Below are 17,001 nucleotides of genomic sequence, written 5' to 3'. Positions count from 1 at the left end.
AGCCAGCCTCACCTAACCAGCCACACCGAGAGGGGGGGGCGCTGTTTCCCCATTACACTGATATTTGTGGCAAGTGGAATAATACCACATAAACACTGTTACATTGGCAACCCGTGAGAACTGCTCACGGACAAAACAATAAAACAAAAACATCAAATCAAAATGCGCTCTTGTACGTAGTGTCAATCAATCAAAAATCCTTAATTACAGAAAATAAACATTTAAAATACACAAACCTCGTGAGCTGACATCCAGGAGGTGCTAAATAGTCCTTTATGGCCTTATTGCCTTATCTTCCATCTTCTTTGTCAATTATTTCCACTCTTTAAACGATATTTTCTCCATGTGTGGAGCTACCTGTGAGCTGCAGCATGCAGACACCATGTGCGCTAGCAAAAGAAAAGTGGCTGGGTGGAGACCCAAACAGCAAAGCTGTACCCTACACAGTTCACCACCAGAAGGCGCAAAGGAACAAAATCCAGACATACAGCTTAACAAATATCAAATGCAACAAACATCAAATGCAACAAACATCAAATGCAAAAGACCGTTACACTCCCACCAATCACTTGTGATTAAAAAGAAAAAAGTATTGCCTATGAAGTAATGAACAGCTTTTGAATGAACTATCATGAATTATCCTTTAAGCAGAGTGCGGTGGAGAATCTTCTTCCGCTTCCATCAGAATGACTGTCTTCTGAATGGGTCTTTCCAGGTGCACAGGTTTGGAGGTACGTTTTCCTGCTCTATCCAGGGTTGGATCACTCAGCAGAAATTTCACCTTCCTCACTTTTCCATCCTTTCCAGGATACACTTCAATGATCCTTGCCAACTTCCACTGGTTGCGTGGAGTTATCTCATCCTTCAGGAGGACAACATCATTGATCTTAGCATTTCTGTGCTCTTTGGTCCACTTCTGTCTGCCTTGAAGATTTAACAAATACTCCTTTTTCCACCTTGTCCAGAAAGTGTTGGCAAGTAGTTGAACACGACGCCACCTCTTACGGAGATAAAGATCTTCTTTCACAAACCTTCCTGAAGGTGGACAGATGATTGTGGACTTCATGGTTAGTATGTGATTCGGTGTCAAAGGTTCTGGGTTTGATGGATCACATAGTTGGTCAGTAGTCAATGGTCTGCTATTAATCACTGCCATGACTTCATACAGGAATGTCCTCAGAGTGGAGCTGTTGAGTTGTTTGGCTGATTGTTCCAGAATGGACGTGAGAACACTTCTTATGGTGCGAATTTGTCTTTCCCAGACACCACCCATATGACTAGATGCTGGGGTGTTCATGAGAAACTCACAATCCAGTTTCCCTAGCTTGGCTTGATCCATTTCCTTAAATGCTCCAATAAACTCATTTCTAGTGCCGACAAAATTCGTGCCTTGATCGCATCTTATCTGGCGAACTGTACCTCTGATGGCCATGAATGCACATAAGAGTTGATGAGGGAATCTGTACAGAGATCGTCAAGCATTTCAAGATGCACTGCTCTGGAGCACATGCAAGTGATTAGCAAGCCATAACGCTTTAGCTCCTTGCGGCATTCTCTGACATAAAAAGGACCAAAGCAGTCCATCTCACAGTAGGTGAATGGCGGTGTGGTCTCCATCCGATCCTCTGGGAGGTCTGCCATCTTCTGCTGCTCTGTGCGCCTTCTGAACCTTCTACATTTTACACATTTATAGATGTAAGATGACACAATCTTGCTGCATCCAAGAATCTAGAATCTGTTAGCTCGAATTTCATTCATGGTGATCCCTCGTCCTTGATGGTATGTCTTCTCGTGATAATGTTTGACCAGTAATGCCGACACGTGACTGTCTCTTGGCAGGATCGCAGGATGCTTGACATTGGGGTGCAAAGCTGCATGTGTTAAGCGTCCGCCTACCCGAAGAATGCCTTGGTCATCAAGAAATGGACATAACTTGTGTAACTTGCTAACCTTGTCTTTCATCTGCATCACATCATGATGTTGCAAGGTTTTTATTTGCTGAGCAAAGGCTGTTTCTTGAACCATCTTTATGATTGTTAACTCTGCTTCCTTTCTCTCTTGTAGGCTACTGATGCCTTAATCATCCTCGACCAGTTGGAAAACTTGTGTAAGCGATCTAACAGTGACCTTTGTTCCTCCACTTGTATCTTGTGGACTTGAACCTTCTTAACCTCCGGGTCACTGTTTGATAACTCTCCCACCTTAATTTCCCCACTGTATATGACCCTCTGCCAAAGGAGGTCTGGGCCTTTGAACCAGTTTGATGCTACAAGTCGTTCTGCTGTGAGGCCTCTTGAGGCGTGGTTCGCCGGATTATCTTCGGAAGTTACATACCTCCATTGGGTTGAATCTGTGCTTTGTTTGATGCGTTCCACTCGGTTTGCAACAAACACATGAAATCTTCTGGCTTCATTGCTGAGGTATCCGAGTACCACCTTCGAGTCAGTCCAATACCTTTCTTCTGAAATTTCCATTTCCAATTCCTTTTTCAGCATGTCACCAGTGCGCACAGCAACAACGGCCGCCGACAACTCAAGCCGAGGTATAGTTGTGACTTTGGTTGGTGGAACTCTTGATCTTCCCATCACCAATGAGCAGTGGACTTCACCAGAGCAGTGCTTACTTCTCTGAGGTAAGTGCACATTCCATATCCAGATGCATTTGCATCAGAAAAATGATGAAGTTCGTAGTGCTGTGCCTTGAAGTTCGAAGTGACACAAGACTCCGAGCAAGGTGTTTGTTAGCCAGTGAGGAGATGGCCATTTAAGGAAGCGCCTTGGAACTTGGCAGAGGCATCAAAGACAACACGAATCTTTCTGGGTTTTTGTGGATGATACACACCATGGTGTGGGATGTACCAAACTGGTGTCTTGTCAATGTCTTGCTCTGTGACCTTTTCAGCATCTCCATGGGCTAGTATCTCATCCATGAATAACTTATAGTCCATGTAGTACTGTTTGTTACTCTTGAGCCTTTCTTCTAAACATTTGAGGCGATGAATAGCACATGTCTTGTTGTTTGGCAGGTTCGGCCTTTCACTCTTAAATGGGAGTGGCATTTCAAAATGACCATCCTCCTTGTGCCTAATGCTGGCCTTCATCTTTGTTAAAAACTTGAGATCTTCTTGAGAGACCTTTGTGTCTTCTGGTGCTTTCTCAACAAAGTCAGACTCCAACATCTTTAGGACCTCTGTGGGAGAGATCATTTCCTTTATTTGAGTTCTGTAGACATAGTGAACCTTGTTGGTGAGATTTGAAGAGGGATTAATGTCAGGCACCACTTCCTTCACAATGACTTGGTGACTTATTCCGAAGGCGTCTCCATAATCGAGACATGGATTGCCATAACCCACAATACTCCATCCCAGATCAGTTCTTTGGGCAAACGGCTGATTTTCCTTTCCAGACACAACCTCACGAGGAACAAGTGCTTGGGGGCAGTTGTACCCAATCAGCAGAACAACATCACAGCTTTGTAGTGGAGCGATCTCACTTGCAATGCATTCAAGATGAGACCATGCCTTAGCTGTTGCAGGCGATGGAATGTGATCTCGGTTTGCGGGAATAAAGTTTCTGGCATACGTCACTGGTAGGGAAATGGTCTTATTTGAGTAGAACCCTCTGACTTGTAGACCTGAGAGCTTGCGACAGGACACAACTGTGTTTCTTGAAGACATGGTACTGAGCTTTAGCTGAGTTGATTCACCTTTGATATGCAGAGCTTGTGCCGTTTCTTCAAGATTAAAGGTCGTATCGCTCTGTGAATCAAGGAGCGCGTACACAAGAATTTCATGCTCTGGCTCACCTTTGGTTGACACCCATACTAGAATAATGGAAAATGTGTGAGTGTCGTCAACATTTTTCTTTTTCTTTTTTTTTGTGTCCCGTTTGGATCTTTAGCCATCAGAATTGTTGTCTTAAGGCCAAGAGAGATGCCAAGCGGATTTATTTTACCAAGTGGATCATCATGGCCTTGCCATATTGGTCCATTTGATTGACCTTTATTATAATTATGAATTTATTTTATTTTCGGTTGCTACAAACGGGACAGACATGACTGGGGGATAGGACGGGGAGAAAGAATAAAAGAAAGAGAGGGAGAGAAAGAAAACCAAAGGGGAGAAGAGAGGGTGAGAAGGGGGGGAAGAAAGAAAAAAAAAAGCCAAGGGGAGTTGCAGTGACGCACCCGTGAGCTCCGCCGGCAGCCAGCTGTGCCTGAGTGACCGAGCCCCAGGCCGAAAGGCCGGGGGCACCCCACCTCCGAAGTGGCCCGAGCGAGCCCCAGGCTCCAGGCCCCGATAAGCGGCCGCCAAGGAGTGAGCCGGTGTGTACCTGGACGCCCACCCCCAGACACAAAGAACCACCAACGCACTGATACCTGAGGGAGTCCGCCACTGGCAGGGGAAGTGGTGGTGGGTGGAGATAGGCCTCCAAACCTTGGAGGGCCTGAGATGTCCCCAGAGAGGTGGCGTCTGATACACAACCTGACATACAGACACAAACATCCACCCCCCCCCCCCCCCCCCATGCTCTCATATGCACTTACTCCACACTCAACCAACGTGGAGAGAGACATAAAGAGACGCTGTACACACGATTACACTCCCCAAGCGTACTCTAGGTACTCTAGGTACCCTTGCCCCTGGAGGGGGAACTGCACCCAGACCCAGGTGGTGTTACCCTTTTCCCTGCGGTGGGGAGAGGCAATTGTCTTCCAGGGGCCAGAGCAGGCGACATTGAAGGAAATTTAAAACTGCTGGCTAAGGGTAAACGTAAATTCAGTAAAATCATAATTCCCGTCGGCAGTAATGACACCCGGTTACGCCAATCGGAGGTCACTAAAATCAATATTGAATCGGTGTGCAACTTTGCCAAAACAATGTCGGACTCTGTAGTTTTCTCTGGTCCCCTCCCCAATCAGACCAGGAGTGACATGTTTAGCCGCATGTTCTCCTTAAATTGCTGGCTGTCTGAGTGGTGTCCCAGAAACGATGTGGGCTTCATAGATAATTGGCAAACCTTCTGGAGGAAACCTGGTCTTGTTAGAAGAGACGGCATCCATCCCACTTTGGATGGAGCAGCTCTCATTTCTAGAAATATGGACAAATTTATTAAACCCCCCAAAATATGACTATCCAGAGTTGGGACCAGGAAGCAGAGTTGCAGTCTTACACGCCTCTCTGCAGCTTCTCTCCTCCTGCTACCCCCCCCCCCCCCCCCAAAACCCATCTCCATAGAGACTGTGTCAGCTTCCAAAAAGACAAAAAACAAACTAAAAACCAGCAACAAACAACTTAAACATAAACAATTACAAAGAAAGAACAATACAGTATCCACATCTGAACCAAAGAGTAAAACAGTGAAATGTGGATTATTAAATATTAGGTCTCTCTCCTCCAAGTCTCTGTTAGTACATGACTTAATAATTGATCAACAAATTGATTTACTCTGCCTTACAGAAACCTGGTTGCAGCAGGATGATTATGTTAGTTTAAATGAATCAACACCCCCGAGTCATTCTAACTACCAGAAATCTCGAAGCACAGGCCGAGGGGGCGGTGTGGCAGCAATTTTTCACACCAGCCTATTAATTAATGAAAGACCAAGACAGACTTTTAATTCATTTGAAAGCCTGATGCTTAACATTGTCCACCCCAGCTGTGAAACTCAGAAACCAGTCTTACTTGTTATCATCTATCGTCCACCTGGGCCTTACACAGAGTTTCTGTCTGATTTCTCAGACTTTATATCTAATTTAGTTCTGAGCTCAGATAAAATAATTATTGTGGGTGATTTTAACATCCATGTAGATGCTAAAAATGACAGCCTCAACATGGCATTTAATCTGTTATTAGACTCAATTGGTTTCTCTCAAAATGTAAAAGAACCCACCCACCACTCTAATCACACTCTAGATCTTGTTTTAACATATGGCATAGAAACTGAACATTTAACAGTGTTTCCTGAAAACCCTCTCCTGTCTGATCATTTCCTGATAACATTTACATTTACAATAATTGATTACACAGCGGTGAAGAGTAGACTTTATCAAAGTAGATGTCTTTCTGAAAGTGCTGTAACTAAGTTTAAGAATATAATCCACCCACTGTTATCATCTCCAATGCCCTGTACCAATACAGAGCAGAGCAGCTATCTGAACGCTACCCCAACAGAGGTCGATTATCTTGTTAATAATTTCACCTCCTCACTACGTACGACTCTGGATACTGTAGCTCCTGTGAAAACTAAGGCCTCAAATCAGAAGTACCTGACTCCGTGGTATAATTCTCAAACACGTACCCTAAAGCAGATGACTCGTAATCTGGAGAGGAAATGGCGTGTCACAAATCTAGAGGATCATCATTTAGCCTGGAGAAATAGTTTGCTGCTTTATAAGAAAGCCCTCCGCAAAGCCAGAACATCTTACTATTCATCACTGATTGAAGAAAATAAGAACAACCCCAGGTTTCTCTTCAGCACTGTAGCCAGGCTGACAAAAAGTCAGAGCTCTTTTGAGCCAACAATCCCTTTAACGTTAACTAGTAATGACTTCATGAACTTCTTCACAAATAAAATTTTTATCATTAGAGAAAAAATTACCAATAATCATCCCACAGATGTAATATTATCTACAGCTACTCTTAGTACCATTGATGTTAAGTTAGACTCTTTTTCTCCAATTGATCTTTCTGAGTTAACTTCAATAATTACTTCCTCCAAACCATCAACGTGTCTTTTACACCCCATTCCTACAAAACTGCTCAAAGAAGTCCTGCCATTAATTAATTCTTCGATCTTAAATATGATCAACCTATCTCTAATAATCGGCTATGTACCACAGGCCTTCAAGCTGGCTGTAGTTAAACCTTTACTCAAAAAGCCATCTCTAGACCCAGCAGTCTTAGCTAATTATAGGCCAATCTCCAACCTTCCTTTCATATCAAAAATCCTTGAAAGAGTAGTTGTCAAACAGCTAACAGATCATCTGCAGAGGAATGGTTTATTTGAAGAGTTTCAGTCAGGTTTCAGAGCTCAGCACAGCACAGAAACAGCTTTAGTGAAGGTTACAAATGATCTTCTTATGGCCTCTGACAGTGGACTCATCTCTGTGCTTGTCCTGCTAGACCTTAGCGCAGCATTCGATACTGTTGACCATAATATCCTATTAGAGCGATTAGAACATGCTGTAGGTATTACAGGTACTGCGCTGCAGTGGTTTGTATCATATCTATCTAATAGACTCCAATTTGTGCATGTAAATGGAGAGTCCTCTTCACACACTGAGGTTAATTATTGAGTTCCACAGGGTTCAGTGCTAGGACCAATTCTGTTTACATTAAACATGCTTCCCTTAGGCAGTATCATTAGAAGACATAGCATACATTTTCACTGCTATGCTGATGACACCCAGCTCTATCTGTCCATGAAGCCAGATGACACACACCAATTAGTTAAACTGCAGGAATGTCTTAAAGACATAAAGACCTGGATGGCCGCTAACTGCATTGAATCATATCTGTTATTAACCTCTGTCTCTCTTCCACAGCATGTCTTTATCCTGTCTTCCTTCTCTCACCCCAACCGGTCGCAGCAGATGGCTGCCCCTCCCTGAGCCTGGTTCTGCCGGAGGTTTCTTCCTGTTAAAAGGGAGTTTTTCCTTCCCACTGTCGCCAAAGTGCTTGCTCATAGGGGGTCATATGATTGTTGGGTTTTTCTCTGTATCTATGAAGCGCCTTGAGGTGACTTTTGTTGTGATTTGGTGCTATATAAATAAAATTGAATTGAATAGGCAGACCACCCCGACTCCGTAGCAGCAGGGAGGCCCCACACTCCAGACCGCAGTTGGACGGCCAACTCCTCCTAGCCCTCCCGCTCCAGCAGGCCGCAGATAATGGGGGTGGGAGAAGAATCCAAACCTCCCTCCACCCGCTCATTGTAGTGTTGATGCATGTGTGTTCTAAGGTGCAATTAAAACCCAGGAGGGCATGGTGCTACCTGCCAAGGAGCAGCAGGTAAGCGCATAGTCCCTCCTGATAGCCCTCAATGTCTAAGTGTATTTAAAATTGAGAGGTGGGCAACGACGCCAGGGGTGAGGTGTACACCCTGATGGTAATTTGGACTCCGTGTATCGTGCCCACCCCCAAGATCCTATATCTATGTGTAATGAGAGTGTGAGTAATGTGAATGTCTAAGTTGTGGGATAAAATTGAGGCAGAGGCAGCAACTTAATTAAACAAGGATCTTCTGGAACATCATATCCTGAATATTTTACTGATGCAAATGGTGAAAATCACAACATGAGTAATATTGTCGATGGGTTCAATAAATTCTTCATAAATGTTGGCCCGGAACTAGCAGCGGACATCCCGTGTCATAAAAATGAAAATATCAGTAATATAAAATCAAATCCCTTTTCACTGTTCCTCTCAGCTACAAATGAGCAAGAAGTAATAAATATCACATTAAAATGTAAACGTAAGTCTTCAATGGATTATCATGACATAAATATGTCTGTAGTTAAACAGGTTATTCTGAATATTGCTAGTCCCTTAACATATATCTGTAATTTATCATTTCAGTCCGGTTGTTTTCCAAAAAAAATGAAAATTGCGAAAGTAATACCACTATATAAAAGTAATGACAAACACAGTTTTACCAATTATAGGCCTATTTCTCTACTGCCTCAATTCTCAAAAATTCTAGAAAAACTTTTTAATTCAAGATTAGAAAAATTCTTTGAAAAACATCAAATAATAAATGTTGGTCAGTATGGTTTCAGAACGCAAAGAACCACTTCAATGGCGATAATTGAGGCAGTAGAAGAAATTACTGATACACTGGATAAAAATAAATATGCAGTTGGTATTTTTGTTGATCTCAAAAAGGCCTTAGACACAATCAATCACTCAATTTTACTGGATAAATTGGAAAGATATGGTATTCGAGGGAAAGCTGGTAACTGGTTAAAAAGTTACCTAACAGGTCGGGAACAATATGTTAGCATAGGGCATTACCATTCAGAGAAACTTGGTATTACATGTGGTGTTCCCCAAGGGTCAGTGTTGGGACCAAAACTTTTCAATGTATACATAAATGATATTTTTGATGTTTCTCAAGTACTTAAACTCATACTGTTCGCAGATGACACCAACATATTTTTCAGTAGCGATGATTATACTGATCTTGTAATGACCGTAAACAGGGAACTAAAATTAATTTAAAAAATGGATGGACATAAATAAATTATCATTAAATATAAATAAAACTAAAGCAATGTTTTTTGGTAATTTCAAATATAATATAGAATTACCAATTATCATTGAAGGTGTACGAATTGATAATGTGAGTGAAAACAAATTTTTGGGAGTCGTAATTGATAATAAAATTTCATGGAAACCCCACGTCAGACACATAAAAACTAAAATTTCTAGAAGCCTCGCAGTTTTGAACAAAGTGAAACAATTCCTTGATAAAGATGCACTTCGTACTCTGTACTGTACCCTGGTTCTTCCATATCTTACATATTGTGTGGAAGTGTGGGGAAATACATATAAAAATACAACTAATCCATTAGTCACAGTACAGAAACGAGCACTGCGTATTATTCACAAGGCTGGTTATCTAGATCATACTCACAAACTCTTTCTTCAGGCAAAGTTACTTAAATTCCAGGATCTGGTTAATTACAATACATCCATAATTTTGTATAAAGCTTTTACTAAACTTTTACCGGCAAATTTACAAACTAGATTTGAAATTCGAGAAAAGGTTTATAATGTGAGAGGCTTTGGAGAATTCAAATTACCCAGAACTCGAACAACCCGTAAAGGCTTTTGTGTGTCTGTATGTGGTGTGAAAATCTGGAACAGTCTGAGTTTACAATTGAAACAATGCAAAAATATTCATAGATTTAAATTTCTCTACAAACAGTTGGTCTGGTCACAGTATACTCAATGATGGTTTTAGTGTGCTCTGTAATGTCTGTTCTCTTACCATTGCTGGTACGGATTCCAAAATAAAAAAAAATAAAAAAGTGTGCGTATGTATGTACATATATGTACTTGTGTGTGTAGATATATATGTATGTATATGTATGTGTGTTTGTTACTTGTAGTTATTACTGCCTGTTACCTGTGGTAATGCAATTTATAATTTATATATTCTGTATTCAGTTATGAAGGCTCTAATAGTTGTTTGCGAGCTGCCGCTTAGATGCTTGTATGTGCCCGGGGCTGTTGATGGGTCTGTATGCAATGATGGGCGTAGCTGCGGGAAGTTTATTGTTTTTTTTGTTGATGAGTGAGTATAGGGGTGGGATTTAATAAGTTTTCTTCGTCCCACTCCTTTTTCAGGCAATTTTTGTTTTTTGTTTTGTGTATTTTATGTTCAATATAGGTATTTGTTGTGCCTGAAAATGAACAAATAAATGAATGAATGAATGAGAAGGGGACAGAGGGGAGGGGGGGGGGGGTAGCCTCCTCCGCACCCTGGTGACATACCCCTACTCCAAGGCCCTGCATGTGTGGGTGGTTGTGGTGGAGCGGGAAGAGGGAGGCAGCTGGAGATGGGGAGGGAAGAAAGGGAGGGGCAGGTAACCCCTCCCTGGGGCCAGCTCCCCCGCTGACCCCAGTAGGCACTCCCACACTCCGCGACCCGCCAGGGAAAGGGGGCCCAGGCCCATCCAGACCGGGACCCAGTGCAGCAGCGCCTCCCGGCCCCACAGAGCCCGGGACAGTCCACCCAACCCCACCACAGAGAAAACTGCACCCACCACAATAAACGCCCAGGCTGAGATCCCGTGACGGGTGACGGTAAGTGACGGAAGTGACGAGTAAGGTAAGCGACCCATGTTGTAGGTGACGTCAGACGCCGGAGATTTGGCAGAGAAAAAAAGCAATAGAGTTTAACAAAGGTTTTTCAAGCTTCAGTATTACCAAATATACTAATCAATTGTCATATAATTGTTTTAGGATTCCTAGGGTTTTAGGAATATCACAAACTACAAGCCTAAAACCCCCCACTCCACTGATGACTTGCTCTTGGCCAACACCCTTAACGACTTCTATTGCCGTTTTGACGAGCCATCAGGCAGCCTTCACACCTCCAACGGCCCCAACAATAGAGGCACTTTGGACACTCATTCCCCCACCTCTCCCCCCTCCATAGAGCCATCACCACCTTCAAACTGTTCACCTGCAACACCTGCCTCCTCACCCCACACAAAAGAGGATTTCACACCACCTCCTCCCACCACAACTCTTCATATTCATGAAGCAGATGTGAGGAAGCAGTTTAGGAGTCTGAATGCTCGGAAAGCTCCCGGCCCAGACGGTGTGTCTCCTGCCACCCTCAGACACTGTGCAAACGAGCTGGCCCCAGTGTTTTCTGGCATTTTCAACTCCTCACTGCAGGCATGTCATGTGCCTGCCTGCTTCAAGTCCTCTACCATAATCCCTGTCCCCAAGAAACCTAGGATCACTGGACTAAATGACTACAGACCCGTGGCTCTGACATCTGTGGTCATGAAGTCATTTGAGCGCCTGGTTCTCTCCTATCTCAAGACCCTCACGGCCCCCCTCCTGGACCCCCTGCAGTTTGCATATAGAGCCAACAGGTCTGTAGACGACGCCATCAACATGGCCCTACACTTCATCCTGCAGCATCTGGACTCCCCAGGAACCTACGCCAGGATCCTGTTTGTGGACTTCAGTTCTGCCTTCAACACCATCCTTCCAGACCATCTCCGAGGCAAGCTTTCCCAGATGAATGTGCCTGATCCCATCTGCCGGTGGATCACTGACTTCCTGACGGAGAGGAAGCAGCATGTGAGGCTGGGAAAGAATGTCTCGGACTCCCGGACCATCAGCACCGGCTCCCCTCAGGGCTGTGTTCTTTCTCCTCTGCTCTTCTCCCTGTACACCAACTGCTGCACCTCCACCCACCAGTCTGTCAAGCTAATCAAGTTCGCAGATGACACCACCGTTATTGGGCTCATCTCGGACGGGGATGAGTCTGCCTAGAGGAGGGAGGTTGAACGTCTGGTGACCTGGTGCAGCCACAACAACCTGGTGCTGAATGCCCAGAAGACAGTGGAGATTATTGTGGACTTCAGGAAGCACACAGCCCCACTCCCCCCCATCATCCTGACTGACACCCCCATCACCTCTGTGGACTCATTCCGCTTCCTGGGTACCACCATCACCCAGGACCTGAAGTGGGAGCCCACCATCACCTCCGTCATTAAGAAAGCCCAGCAGAGGATGTACTTCCTGAGGCAGCTGAAGAAATTCAACCTGCCAACATGGACGATGATGCAGTTCTACACTGTAATCATCGAGTCCATCCTCACCTCCTCCATCACCGTGTGGTACGCTGGAGCCACTATCAGGGACAAACAGAGACTGCAGCGTGTTGTGCGCTCTGCTGAGAAGGTGATTGGCTGCAGACTCCCATCTCTGCAGGACCTGTACACCTCCAGGACACTGCGGCGTGCAGCCCGGATCTCAGCTGACCCTTCTCACCCTGGACACAGTCTGTTTGACCTGCTCCCCTCAGGTAGGAGGCTCCGGTCCATTCGCACCAGAACCTCTCGCCATATGAACAGTTTCTTCCCCTCTGCTGTTGGACACATGAACAATAACCATATGACTGTCCCCGCCATTAACACATGACCCTACGCTGTGTCACTGCATCATTTCATGTTTGGCACTGATCACCACCTGCACTCATGTATATATCTTTCTACGTAGCACTCATAATTCTTATTCTCATGTATATATCTCATGTATATCTCATGCACATATCTTTCTACATAGCACTTTTAATTCTTATTCTTACTTTTTTTTTTTCATGTCTATTTAAGTGCTATTTATGACACTATGTTTGCACTGAAGCACCGCAGCAATTTCCTAATGTTGTAAACCTCAACATCTGGCAATAAACCCCATTCTGATTCTGATTCTGATTCTGATATAACTAACGTCATCTGTCCTATCATCTTTAACACCCTGGATGACAACGGGGAGAGTTTAGACGCTCTCCAAGATTACATCGACCGCTGTTTTCAAGATTTAGTAATGAAGAAGGCTCAGGGTGCATCTTCCCCGGCCAAAATTGAGACGCCGTCATCGAAGAGATGTCGTCCGGCAGACTCCCCCAGTACAACATCGCCTGCCGGCAAAGACATCGCAGACATCCTGGAGTCAATCGACAAGCGATTGTCCAGTTTCGATGCGAGGCTGTCCCTGGTGGAGATTTTACACCGGGAATTTAAATCTCTGAGAGAATCCCTGGAATTCAGCCAGCAGCAGGTGGAAACGCTTGCCGCTGAAAATGCCACGCTACGGGAGTCGGTCAAATCTCTCACCGATAACGTGACCCAGCTAAACATTGAAAATAAAAAAATAAAAGAATCCGTTATCGATCAACAAGCCTGTAGCACGAGAGATAATCTTGTGTTTTCTGGTATTCCAAAATCTGCCGGAGAGGACGCGGAGGCAACGGTGAAAAGCTTCATTAAAATCCACCTGAAGCTACCGGAGGACACCGTAAAGAACATCGACTTCGATAGAGCACATCGCTTGGGGGGCGTGAGGTCGCAGACCGGGAGACCACGGCCTATTGTGGCCAAATTCAGTCAATTCAAACAGAAGGAACAGGTGAAGAGTCGCGGCAGAGAGCTGAAAGGAACGGACTTCAGCGTGAACGACCAGTTCCACAAAGAGATCCTGGAACGACGCAAGGTCCTGTTCCCAGTTCGACGTAGCTTTATCCAGAAAGGCTCCCGTGCTGTCATCGCCATGGACCGGCTCTACGTGGACGGACAGCTCTACCGCGACCCCAGCACCACACCGTGGTTATATTGACTGCACTCCAGATAAGAACCCACTACACTCTTTTTTTATTCATTCACACTTTCTCCTTTAACATGGGTTTAACCTAGTAATATCAATATGATGTCATAGCAGATATAACACCGTCACCCTCCGTCATTGCTTTAATTGGAATGTTTCCGTTTCGTTTCTTTTTTTTGTTGTTGCTCACAGTTCATGTGGTTTCTTTCTTTCTCTTGTCTTTCACTGCTGTGATCACCTACTTCCCCACTCACCTACAAACAACACCCTCTATTTTTCCATATTTTCACACCACGATCACGCAAACACATCAGCTCAACGGCAGCACATTCACAACAGCCTCACAGCACGCACAGACTTGCAGGACACATAAGCAAGCCACGCTTGTTCATATTAGTGAATATTCACACACATAGTCAGACTTATGGAGCCTCTCACCACACTTCTTTTTCTCTTTCTATTTACAAACAAGTGATGTTTCCACATTCTCTCCACCTGTCTAAACGAAACACCCAGCGTGCATCATTAGACATACACACACAATTATGGGCATGCTGAGGTTTGTCACATGGAATGTAAATGGAGCTGGCACCAGAGGAAAGAGGTTAAAGATATTTAACCAGCTTAAAAAACTACAGGCAGATGTTGTTTTATTACAAGAAACTCACAAACCTGTCACAGGTTTAAATGAACTTAAAACACCTGAGTTTCCTAACGTGTTTGCAGCCTGTTATAATTTTAGACAATGGGGAGTAGCAATTTTAATACATAAAAATGTTAATTTTACAGTACTCGATACAGTTATAGATCCAGAGGGTAGATTTCTAATTATTAAACTATTAATATTGAACAAAAACCTATGTATTGTAAGTATATATGGTCCAAATGTTGATGAACCCTCATTCTTCCACGGATTTTTTAGTACACTCTCTGAACACCTTGATTGCACACTCATTCTTGGCGGTGACCTCAACCTTTGACTAAATGAAGACATGGATAGGCTCAACACAACAGGAACTCAGCGCAACTGGCAGTCCACAAATATAATCAAACAGTATATGAGCGACTTTGGTCTTTGCGATGCATGGCGCTCTCTTCACCCAACCGGAATATACTTTTTTCTCGCATGTTCATCACTCTTACTCTCGTCTGGATTATTTTTTGGTCAGCAGCTCACTGCTGTGTGACATTTCAGACACTGAGATTCATCCTATAGCTGTCAGCGATCATGCTCCTGTATCTTTAACACTAATGCACAAGAATAATTCTACGCCAAGAAAAAACTGGAGTGTCGTCAACATTCTGCGTGACTCTGTTAGAAGTTGCTTCACTTGTTGTTGGTGTGACACTGTTGTCTTGTGAGACATCTGAGTTCGTTTGTCTTGTCCTGTCACTGTTCTTGTGTGGATTTCTCCTTGTTCTGTCTTCCTTCGTGCGATTGTCATGAAGACATGTTGGATGTCTTTTATTACATGTGTCACAGGTTTCTCTCCCTTCACAATCCTTGGAGCGATGACCAGAGTTCAGACAGCCAAAACATAACTTCTTGTCTTGAACAAACTTTAGTCTCTCATTTATGAACCTTCTACACTTAAGTAGGCTGTGACCCGACCTTTTACAGTACACACAACTAGCACTAACAGTCCTTTCATTTGAGTTAGTTGCTAGCACCTTTGCTCCATTGCCTCTGTTCCTTGTTGTTTTTGCCCCTTCAGTTTCACTTGGCTTCAGAGCAAAAAGAGATGGTATGGGATTACAGGCAATTTTGGCTTCCCGTGAGATGAAATCTACAAATTGGCTGAAGCTTGGAAAGGTGTGAGTCTCTTCTTGCACTTCTGTAACCTTTCTGTTCCACCTTGAAGTAAGCCAATCTGGAAGTTTTGCGAGCATTTTTTGGTTTTCATTGCAGTCATTGAGCACTTCAAGCCCCTTCATTTGCGACATGGCTGTCTTACAGCAGCAAAGGAAGTCCGCAAATGCTTGAAGTTCCATACTGCCTTTAGAGCTTATCTTAGGCCATGCGTCAAGTTTGTCTCTGAAGGCCTTTGCTACGAGGAAGGGATTGCCATACCTCTCTTCGAGAACTGTCCATGCTGCATAGTATGCAGACTCTGTGCCAAGCGGGAAGTAGCCTTCTATTGCCTTCCTTGCAGGTCCACTTACATATTTCCTCAGATAATAAGTCTTCTCTTCAGTTGGTATATTTTTCCTGTCAATCAGAGTCTGAAAGGAAATTTTCCAATCATTATATCTGATAGGGTCGCCACTGAATATTGTTGAGCCTTTGCTGCATTCAGCTTTTTTACAGTCTCAAGTCGCTCTACTTCTCTGCGCTTAGCTTCTAGAGCCTTTTGTCTTTGTGCTATTTCTGCTTCTTGCCTTTCAATTTCCTTCATATGGATTTCTTCTTCAAGCAGAACTTGGAGAGCAGCCTCATTTGCTGCAACTTCAGCAGCTGCATCTTGTCTTTTAGCCGAGAGCCGGCTGGAGTGTCTAGAGGAAACCCTCGCATGAGAAGAGAGCTTAGTGTGGTGTGACTTAACACTCATCCTGTCTGAGGCTTCTAACTTAGGCATAGACTCAGTCTCCTTCCATTTTTCATCCCTTTGACTTTTCACATCTGAGGCCACGGATTTAGATGAAGACTCAGTGTCCTTCCAAAGTTCTTCATCTCTTTGAACCTCCGCACTACTTGGGCTTGGACACTTTCTTACAGATTCGATAATTGTCTTTGTTATGGCTTCACACGTATCCATCCTTCGTCTTGTGTCACTATCTGGAGATTCAATACGCCTCAAGTCATCATAGGCAGCATTCACATCCTTAGAATCACTCAAAACCTTGGAAACATGTTCTTGTAGCAGATCCGTTGAGCACTGACCATCTATAGCTCCTTTGGCATCCTTAATGACAACCTTCCACTTCTCATAGCGCACACTGAAACAATGTGCAGCCCTCTTTATGTGCTCACCGTACAGTTCTTTGCCCTTTTCCGTCAACGTACGGACTCGTTGGCTCTGTCGTGCTCTTTGTGAGGTAGTAGAAACATCATCAGCTGTGCCTTCAACTGCTTGTAGTTGCTCATCTGCAGAAAGTTGTTCCACATCACCCTTTTCACTGACTTCTGGATTAGCCTCAAACTCTGCCAT

At 44.0% G+C, this 17,001-nt stretch overlaps 1 protein-coding gene across 1 annotated transcript; it reads right to left on the bottom strand.

Annotated features, from left to right (window-relative positions):
- Window positions 1-16,068: 16,068 nt before the first annotated feature.
- On the bottom strand, window positions 16,069-17,001 carry LOC146713110 (uncharacterized). Its single transcript, XM_085437517.1, has 2 exons — window positions 16,542-17,001; window positions 16,069-16,472 (listed from the first exon to the last, which is right to left on the bottom strand). The coding sequence occupies exons 1-2, from the start codon at window positions 16,999-17,001 to the stop codon at window positions 16,069-16,071; spliced, it is 864 nt and encodes a 287-aa protein (XP_085293643.1).

This window comes from Copadichromis virginalis, linkage group LG3 (genome assembly GCF_057382275.1).
Source record: "Copadichromis virginalis isolate Kocher_CV1m ecotype Utaka linkage group LG3, C_Virginalis_male_GT1.1, whole genome shotgun sequence".
Classification (NCBI taxonomy): Eukaryota; Metazoa; Chordata; class Actinopteri; order Cichliformes; family Cichlidae; genus Copadichromis; species Copadichromis virginalis.
Note: the sequence above shows the minus strand (reverse complement) of the source record. Positions and strands in the feature narration are given on the sequence as shown.